At 51.6% G+C, this 9,908-nt stretch overlaps 1 protein-coding gene across 2 annotated transcripts; it reads left to right on the top strand.

Annotated features, from left to right (window-relative positions):
• Positions 1 to 2,977: 2,977 nt before the first annotated feature.
• On the top strand, positions 2,978 to 7,779 carry ZNF575 (zinc finger protein 575). Of its 2 annotated transcripts, XR_200593.3 has the most exons (5): positions 2,978 to 3,518; positions 3,777 to 3,872; positions 4,372 to 4,462; positions 4,923 to 6,496; positions 7,556 to 7,779. XR_200593.3 is itself a non-coding variant. In XM_004767706.3 (4 exons), the coding sequence occupies exons 3-4, from the start codon at positions 4,381 to 4,383 to the stop codon at positions 5,579 to 5,581; spliced, it is 741 nt and encodes a 246-aa protein (XP_004767763.1). In that variant the 5' UTR covers positions 2,978 to 3,518; positions 3,777 to 3,872; positions 4,372 to 4,380; the 3' UTR covers positions 5,582 to 7,779. The 2 variants fall into 2 exon arrangements, 1 of the variants encoding a protein (XP_004767763.1); XM_004767706.3 differs by having other exon boundaries at positions 4,923 to 7,779.
• Positions 7,780 to 9,908: the final 2,129 nt, after the last annotated feature.

Raw genomic sequence — 9,908 nt, 5'->3', positions numbered from 1 at the left:
CATTGATTTCTCACTTGAGGGCTCCCATGTGCCTGGCTCAAGCTGGGCAAATCTGGAGACCCAGAGGTGAGTTCTGTCCAGTTTGGTGGGGGAGAATGGCACAGACACTGGGGCTGAAATAAAGGAAGGTTCAGGGATTGCCAGGAGCTTAGGAGAAGAAGGAAACAGGAAAACAAGGTTCCTCAGACACTCTTTGCTGTGAGAGTCCTCTAAATAAAACCTCCTCACTCCTGGGGCCCATTCCTATTGTTTTGGCAGGACTGCTAGACCCTTGAAGGCATGCACACCTTTTCTATCTTGTGTTTAAAGATAGAAAGTCCTTATTTTTTTAGAGACACACACTGAAGTGTTTCTGGATGAAATGTGTGGAATTTGATTCAAGGACCTTAAAGGGTAAGGAGACGATGAAATAAGATTTGCTGTGAGTATCACCCTTCCCAGCTCTGTGACCTTCGGCTCAACACTTACCTCTTCTGGGCTTCAGTTTCCTCCTCTGCAAGATGAGGTTGACAATAGCTCCTCCCTCATTGGGAAGATCTAGTAAGTTCAGACATGTAAAGAGTCTGGGAGAACACGCAGCACAGAACAAGCTCTCGATAGGAGCCCACTAGCATGCTCTCCTCACCCTCCTTGACTCCTTCCTCTCTGCCACCTCCTCCCCCTTCATCACTAGGCCCTGTTACATTAACCTCTCCAGTCAGGCCACTTCGCCATCATTCCCACAGCCCCAGTCAAGAAGCAGCAAAAAATACATGGAAATTGCATGGATTCCAGGACCTGGCTGTGAGAGTTCAAATTCCGAACCTGCTTCCTCCAGGCTGTGTGACTCCCGCCTTGTGCCTCATTTTCCCCTCTTGTGTGTGTGTGGGGGGGGGGGGGAGCACCTCCTCTTAAAAAGCCACTGCCAGGATGAAATGAAAGAATGTATACAAAGTGCCCAGGACAGTTTCAGGAATATAAAAAGTGCCAAATAAATAGTGTAATTAATATATAACAGCCACCTCACTGGGCTTGTGGCTTCTGCTCTGCCTCCCTACAATCTATTTTATGCAGCAACCAGAGCAAACCTTTTAAAATGTCAATGACAAAGAGACTGAAGAATCATAGAAAACACACACAGCGTGTGGATTTTGTTTAGATCCCAATGCAGACACACCTAGTGTAATAAAAAGATACTTATGGGATATGATGTCACATATAGCTTCACAATCATCTGGGAGGAGTGGGTGGGAGAAGTGAAACAACATGGGCCATCAGTAGAAAATTGTTGATGCTGGCGCCAATGGTATTATTAACGCAGAGAACAATTCTGTTTTCTCACACTTTCTGCATGTTTGAAAGAGAACATTGTTCTGGAAAGGAAAAAAAAAAAAAAGCACGCACGCGCACGCGCACACACACACACACACACACACACACAAGATATACAGGGGGCCAGGGGAGAAATTCGATAATGTAAGAAATGACTCTAAAGTTTGAAAGTTTGGTAATGATACTTTGGGTTGTGTTTAAAGATAGAAAGTCCTTATTTTTTTAGAGACACACACTGAAGTGTTTCTGGATGAAATGTGTGGAATTTGATTCAAGGACCTTAAGTGGTAAAGGGACGATGAAATAAGATTTGTCGTGATGAACCTGGGTGATGGGCTGGTGATGGGCTGATTATACTCTTCCTCTTCCTTTTGGTTATGTTTGAAATTTTCCATAACCTAATAAAAAGTTTTTACAAAAGAGTATATGAAAAGTTAAACTCATTCATGTCACTTTCCATATTTAAAACCCTTGGTTTCCCATTCAGCTAGGCCTCTTTCTAACTCCTTGACCTCAAGTTCTCCATTGTCCCCATCATTCTATCTCCCCATCACAGAGAGTTTATGGCTGTTAATGCTTTCCAGCATTTCTTTGATACAGAGTTATTGGACACCTCCTATGTGCTAAGCTCTGTTCTGGACAGAGTGATAAACAAGATAGGTTGTTCATCTTAACAGAGCATACAGTATAGAGGACAGGTATGCTGTGTTATGTAGGGAGAGAGATGTGACAACAGAGTAGTGGAGGGAAGGGGGCTCCATGAGCTAGGGTGGACAGGCCTTCTACAGGCCTTCTACAGTGCCAAATATTTGAAACAAGATCAGGCAGGGGGGGTCAGACAACCAATGTGATGGAGAAATGACCCTGGGGGGACAGAGGGAGCCACTAAGTGTAAAGGCCCTGCGGTAGAAAGGACCATGGGTATACCAGCACTGGAAGTAAGGTAAGTTTGGAACATCGAGGTAGGAAAGATCCTCCGAACACATCATGCTCTTTCCCACCTTGAGCTCTCTGCTGTTCTGGAACGACCTTGATCCCATCATGGCCTAGTTCAATGCACAATGAAAACAACAGGTAATACTGGTAACATGTACTGACCACTGTAGGCACTGTTCTAAACTTTCCATTGATTATTGAATTTCGTCCTAAGACCCCAGAAAGGTGGAGAGACTTGGCCAAGATTACACAGCTAGAAACTGGCGGAGCCAACCAGTTACTCAGGCAATCTGGCTCCAAAGCTCGAATAACCCCACCGTCTAGCTCCCACAGCTCCCAGGACTCGCCAGACCTTGTGGGTTATCAGACTGAAGATCCACCCATGCAGGGCATTTTAATGGGCACTTCACGGTCACTCCCGTGGTGGGCGGGAAAGTGCACCATCACGGCCCAGGGAAAGGTGCCAAGCGTGCCACCCTGGGCCTGGCTCCAGGAGCTCCAGTCCTCCCAAGAACTCCGGCAGTGATGCTTCAGGAACCGCCGCCCCCTTCCCCAAGCTAACACCAGAACCGCAGCATCGGGGTGGGAGGGGCTGGGATTCTTGAATCACCCAATGACGAACGATGCCGGGGCGCTATGCAAATAGCATGTTTTTCATTGGGCGTCAGCTTGCTCTAAGCCTGGCGTTCCGCCCCGCCCACTCACGAATTGGCGGGACTTCTTTGCGAACGCTTTGAGGAGTGAAACCAGCAGCTGGCTCTTCGAACTCCCTCCGGGGAGGGGACTCAAGCTGCCGACGGGATTCTCGAAAGGGAGGGTGTTAGGGAAGGACGGCGCATATGTTGGGCACTGTCTCTGATCTCTACGCTCAGTTTCTCCCAGTTAGGTCCTGCACGTGCTTGACTCCAGTCAGCCACCATAGGCCCCGCATCCCGCAGTGTACTTTCTTACGACCCTTCTACGGGTAGCTCCGTGCTTGCTCACCAACTGGCCTGCCTTGCGCACCCACCCCTCCTTCCATTTCTTCTCCCCCGCAGCAGCCTCCGCTGGCTGCGACTGCGCATGCGTACCGACGCCCCACACCGGCCCCCCGTGGGAGGAGGGGATGGAAATGAAGCTGAGCCGAGCCGCTCACGCGCGCTCCCTTTCCTCCCGTCGCTAGGCACGCGGCCGGTGCTGCAGCTTTGCCACGTCCGAGGGCAGCGCTGCAGCTGCTGCGGCCACGGCGGGAGGGGCATGGAGCCCCGCCCCCGGGGAGGGGCCTTCTGCAGGTGAGGCGGGCACCGCTCCAGGCCCGGACGCCTGGGTGTTCGGGAAGTGGACTGGGGGGATGGACGCCAGGATCTCCTTGAGAGGAATTCCGGAGGGACTGCACTGGTGCCTGAGCCTTGGTTGGGTGCATTGGTGCCCGAATGCCATGATTCCGAGGCGTGCATTGAGGCCCGGACGCTTGGAACCCCAAGGGAAAAATCCGTTAGGGTTCTCTGGATCGCCATGACACGCCACGTTCTTTCTGCATCTCCCTCTAGGTCTCCCCTCTACCCTCCCCGCTGGGGATGAAATTTAGCAACGAGAAGGAACCAGTTCACGCGGCGTCGATGGACTGAGACTAAACCGAGACTCGGGTAAAGCAACCTATTGGGAGGTGAAATCCCGCCCACTCCGCTCAGGCTCCTCCCTGGGACAGAGTTCTAAAAGACCCGTCCTCTCCGCTCGAAGGCCCCTCCCCTGGGTCTGAGTTGCTTTGGGACCTGTCTGTATAGCCTCGCCCATTCCCGGGTTCGCTTCCCCGGCTGGGAGGTTCTGGTGGGGGAGGTCCCGTACATTCTAGAGGCCTAGCCAGCTCCGCGCTCAGGGCGGCCCCCGAGTTTAAGTAGTAGAGTCCCCGCCCACTCCTCTTGAGGGCTCCAGCGCGGGGTCCAAGTCGCGAAGGGTCAGGTTTGCATAAACCCCGCCCATTGTGCTCTTAGGCTCCGCCTTCGCATAACCCCCGCCCCCGTCTCTGGATCCTAGGCTTAAAAAAACCTTGCCCCAAAACGGACTGGTGCCCGATTTTAGTTCTACAGCCCTATCCCCATCAGCCTGGTAATCACCAGCATTGCCTACCTCTCTCTGGGTTCCTAGACCAGCAAGATGCTGGAGCGAGATGCAGAGTCCGCCGCCGGGGACACCGATCCTAGTCCCACTGGCAAGGAACCGGTAACCAAAGGAGGAGGTGAGAGCGGTCCCGCCGGTGGGTAGGGGGGTATTCTACAGGAACTGGGGCTAAGAAAATCATATTTTGAGGGACTCTCTCGGTGAAAGTTTGAAGGCCTAGGGTGATGACCATTTGGGATACTCCACAAATATGTTCTGGGGAATCCTACTATTGGCTTTGGGGAACTTAAGTGATTTTGGGGCTCATAAAATTAAGCATCAGAGGGTTCGATATGCGGAATTTCAGGGTGTTCACTTGGGAATATACTAGAAACGGACACCCCAGTAGTTGCTTTGGGGTTCCAGCCAGGTAACCCTTCGGAGCTCCTTATGATGATGCATGGCAGAAGGTGGGGAATAGAGACTTGTCATTTGAGGAATCCCAGATGACATCTGAGGTTGGCTGGGGGAAGGGAAGCCTGGCCTAGATTCAGGGTGTTGGCTCATGCCTAGAGCCCACCAGCCCTCCTGTCCTGTAGCTCCCCCCCAGGGCTCAACACAGAAGCCCAGCCAGTCGGTTCCAGGGCCTGCCTCGTCAGTGGGGGTGCCTCCCCGACCCCGCCGGCGGCCCCCACCCCAGCGCCCACACCGCTGCCCCGACTGTGACAAGGCCTTCTCGTACCCGTCCAAGCTGGCCACGCACCGGCTGGCACACGGTGGCGCTCGGCCTCATCCGTGTCCCGACTGCCCCAAGGCCTTCTCCTATCCCTCCAAGCTGGCAGCCCACCGCCTCACGCACAGTGGCGCCCGCCCACACCCGTGTCCACACTGCCCCAAAGCCTTTGGCCACCGCTCCAAGCTGGCAGTCCACCTCTGGACCCATACACCCACCCGCCCCTACCCATGCCCCGACTGCCCCAAGTCCTTCTGCTACCCCTCCAAGCTTGCAGCCCACCGCCACACGCACCATGCCACCGACGCACGCCCCTATCCGTGCCCGCACTGCCCCAAGGCTTTTTCATTCCTCTCCAAACTGGCCGCCCATCGCCTCTGTCACGATTCCCCGACGGCACCGGGCAGCCAGGCCACAGCCCGGCATCGCTGCTCCAGCTGCGACCAGGCCTTTGGCCAAAGACGCCTCCTGCTCCTTCACCAGCGCAGCCACCACCAGGCTGAGAGTCAGGGGGAGCGCGAGTGAGTCCTCCCCTCAGCTCATGGGCCCCTCTGCCACCAGCTGGGGTCAGTGAAGAGGTGGCATTTTTAAGCTGGGCTGTAAGGACTTGCCTTGAGCAGACAGCTGTCAGGGAGATGGGACTCCACACTGGGTTCCAGCCCAGAGGGCTTAGGAACAATTTGCTCACCTGTTTTGGGGGAGGGGAAGGTATCATCCACAGACTTAGCGCTGGGCCCCAAACCACAGGCTTGGAGCTGTGGTTTGAAAGCAAGTCGACTCCGGTTCTTCCCTTCATTTATAAGGTGAAAGTAAGAAGTCTGCTACCATCATTGGTTGCCGAGGAATGTGGGGAAACGGGGTCTCTCCTTATTGTAAGTTAAATTGGTGCCTCCATTTTGGCCATTTGTCCATAAAAAAATTTAAAACGCTTACATGCTCGTGTCAACTATTCCACTTCTAGGAACTTACCCTATAGATAGACTCAAACACTGAAAAAGGCATAAGGATGTTGGGAAACCACCCAAGTGCCCACCAAGAGGGGACCAGCTAACGAAACACAACACAGTGTTTCGTTAGAACAGCCAGAAAACGGACTATGTTGCTATAGGAAATAAAGCTCTCTTTGTCCAGTTGGGGAACGAGTCCCTAAATATACGAAATGATAAAAGCAAGAACAAAGGGCTTACTGCCAACAGTGTAAACATTTTTTTAAAACTCAAGCTTTGGAGCCAGCCTAGACCCGCTGCTTATGAGCCAAGGGACCCTGGACAAGCTTTGTCACTTCTCTGGACTCGGATGCCTTATCTATAACATGGGAGTGCTAGGAGGCCTTTGTAAGGGCACAAGCATCATCTTTCGCAGTCACTTCCCTTCCTGGAGGCTGTTTCTCCTGCTATAAAATAGGAATGAGCGAACAATGGACTGCACTTCATTTTTCAGGTGTGTATTAAGCCCCTGTAGCATGCTGGGCCCTGCGCAGGGTGGTAGGCACGCAGCAGTGAATAAGACAGGCCTGGTCTAGCGAGGGGGAGTGGGCGCTAGTCAACTGGGGGCCAAGAAAAAAAAAAGCAAATAAGCCAACTCCATCTTGAAAAACAAAGTAGGGGAGGGAGCCTTGCTCCCCAGCCCAGGTACCAATGACTTCAGAGTCCTAGGAAAGACATCTGCGGTGTTGGCATGGGAAAAGACGAGCGGAAGAGAACTGAAGGCTCCAAAATGGCCTTGTGCACACAGGAGGTCCTGACAAGTGACTATCCCCACAAGTAGATCGAAGGTTGGCACACTTCTGGAAAGGACCCGATAGTATATATGTTTAGGTTTTGCAGGCCACAGTGCCTGCCACAACCACCCAGCTCCGCCCCTGGAGTAAAAAAAAAAAAAAAAAAAAAAGCCACACACATTATGGTACACGAATGAGTGTGGCTCTGGTCCAATGAAACTTTACCAGAATTGTAGGTGAGCTGGAAACTGCCTATGGGATGTAGTTTGCAGATCTCTGCTGTAGGTGAATGGGGCAAGGACAGATTCATCTGTGAACGAGCTAAGAGATCTGGAAGGAAAATTAAGTGGGATCCTGTAGAGGCAGAATAATGGACTCCCAAAGAGGTCCATGTCCTACTCCCCAGAACCTGAGTATGTTAGTCTACATGTGGCAGAAGGGACTTTGTAGATTCGTGATTAAGAAGGATCTTCTCTTGAGATGGGGAGATTATCCTGATTATTCCAGGGGGTCCAATGTGATCATGAGGATCCTTATATGAGAAAGAAGGAAGCAGAAGAGTCAGAGGGGATGTGCCGATGGAAGCAGACACCAGAGGGATTCAGGGCCATGATTCAAGGGACTCAGGCAGCCTCTAGAGACTGGAATAGATAAGGAAATGGATCCTCCCCAGAGGAGACACGGCCTTGCAGACACCATGATTTTAGCCCACTGGGGCAGAAGTTGGACTATTGACCTACAGAACGATCGATAAGCTAATATATTTGTTTTTGTTTAAGGGTACGAAGCTTGGGATAATTTGTTACGGCAGCAATAGGAAACGTACAGACCCCAACCTCATACTATACACAAAAATAAGTTTCTGGTGATTTAAGATCTTTAAACTTGAAAAATAAAATGGATGTAAGTAATAAAGGAGACTACATTTGTAACCTCAGAGGTACAGAAGGAATCCTTAAGACACAAGAAATGACCATCAGGGGCGCCTGGGTGGCTCAGTGGGTTAAGCCTTTGCTCTTTGGCTCAGGTCATGATCTCAGGGTCCTAGGATCGAGCCCCGCATCAGGCTCACTGCTCGGCATGGAGCCTGCTTCCCCCCTCCCTCTGCCTGCCTCTCTGCCTACTTGGGCTCTCTTTCTGTCAAAAAAAAAAAAAAAAAAGAAAGAAAGAAATGACCATCACAGAGCAAGAGAGTGGTAGATTTAACCATAAACCAAGTTATAACTATGACAACAGATACAATATTATATAGAGGGTTAGAAAAGACCTTTTGAGGAGGCTGAGTTTTAGCTGAGATCTGAGATCTGAAATGAGTGGATGGAATGAGATGGTCTGTGGAAGTATCCAGCATCAGGGGTGGCACTGAGCAGGCAAATGCAAATTAGCAGGCTGCTAGACCAGGGGCTAGCTAGACCCAGTCCACTGGGCAAGGCCTTGGGGAAAGGTCGTGCGAGGGGGAAGGTTAAGTCCCTTCACACTGGAAGTCAGTTTCTATCAACATTTACACACACAGCTGTCCTAGAAGATTTCCTCCACAACAACCACATCACCATCAATGTTTCAGGGACACAAATGCATTTTGAGAGGTGTCGATCTTGTCTAACCGCCATGATACAGATGGGGAAACGGGCCAGGAGAGATGGGTTTTGCCTGCACCCACACAGCGGGCCAGGGCTGAGCCAGGGGGGATCCTGGCTCTCCGACACCCTGACCTCCCAAACTGGCTTGTACAAGTCAAGCCAGCTCCTGCCTGGGGGCCTTTGCACCTGCTTTTTCCTCTGCTGAGAATGGTTCTGCCAGACTTTCCCTCACTTCTCCCAAGTCCCAGCACAGGGGTCGGTCCTCTGACATGCCTTCCCTGCTGACCCTCTCTGAACCACACTACCCTGTCCCGTCACTCTGTAACACTACCCTGACCTCCCAAACTGGCTTGTACAAGTCAAGCCAGCTCCTGCCTGGGGGCCTTTGCACCTGCTTTTTCCTCTGCTGAGAATGGTTCTGCCAGACTTTCCCTCACTTCTCCCAAGTCCCAGCACAGGGGTTGGTCCTCTGACATGCCTTCCCTGCTGACCCTCTCTGAACCACACTACCCTGTCCCGTCGCTCTGTAACACTACCCTGTGTTCGTGCTCAATGCTGCACAACACATTCACAGTCTCTCCCCCAGCAGAGTGTCAGCCCCCTGAAAGTGGGGCCTCGGGTCTGGATTTTGTTTTTTTTTTTTAAGATTTCATTTATTTATTTGACAGAGAGAGATCACAAGTAGGCAGAAAGGCAGGCAGAGAGAGAGAAAGGAGGAAGCAGGCTCCCCACCGAGCACAGAGCCCGATGTGGGGCTTGATCCCACAACCCTGAGATCATGATCTGAGCCGAAGGCAGAGGCTTAACCCACTGAGCCACCCAGGTGCCCCTAGTGTCTGGTTTTCACAGCGCAGTTCCACGTATCTCACACAGTAGGTGCAGGAGGCAAAGTAACAGCCTCCCAAAGATGTCCCCATGCTGACCCCTGGAACCCAAGAATCTGCTTTGTGGCAAAGTAGAATTAGGATGGAAGCAATCAAAGTTGCTAATTGGCTCACTTTAAAACAGGGAGATTATCCCAGATTATCCAGGTGGGCTCGTGGTAAACACAGGACCTTTGAAGGTGGAAGGATGGGACAGAAGAGTCAGCATCAGAGTGACATGGCATGAGGAAGACTCCACTGGCCACTGCTGGCTTTGAGTACAGAAGGGGAATTGGGGAAAAGACAAGAAAGCACATTTCCCCCAGAGCCTCCAGAAAGAGCACAGCCCTGCTTACACCCTGAGTTTTTGTCCATTTTGGACTTCAGACCACCAGAACTGGAAGGTGATAAATTTCTGTAGGTCTAAGACATAAAGTCTGTATAATTTGTTACTGAGCTCTGACTGCCCTTTGCTCTGCTCCAACCCCTTCCTGACCTCCCCAGCTGTGGGATAACGTACAAGCTTCTCAACCTGGCACTCGCAGCCCTTCAGGACAGCCCTGTCCTTTTGCTTCTAGAGTGACATGAATGTTCTTTATCTGCGTGCCTATTACAGCAGCCACCGCACGCTTGAAATGCAGCCAGTGATACTGACAGAGTAAACGTTCCCTTCATGTCACTGGAGTTCA

Source organism: Mustela putorius, unplaced genomic scaffold (assembly GCF_011764305.1).
Source record: "Mustela putorius furo isolate JIRA1106 unplaced genomic scaffold, ASM1176430v1.1 tig00000196_pilon_pilon_pilon, whole genome shotgun sequence".
Lineage (NCBI taxonomy): Eukaryota > Metazoa > Chordata > Mammalia > Carnivora > Mustelidae > Mustela > Mustela putorius.
This window is presented reverse-complemented; position numbering and strand designations above follow the sequence as displayed.

What these genes read in the sequence shown, in the direction of transcription:
- ZNF575 (XM_004767706.3), top strand. Translation starts at nt 4,381, where the DNA reads ATGCTGGAGCGAGATGCAGAGTCCGCCGCCGGGGACACCGATCCTAGT. An exon ending in ACCGGTAACCAAAGGAGGAG is followed by an intron (nt 4,463 to 4,922) that starts GTGAGAGCGGTC and finishes CCTGTCCTGTAG; the next exon opens with CTCCCCCCCAGGGCTCAACA.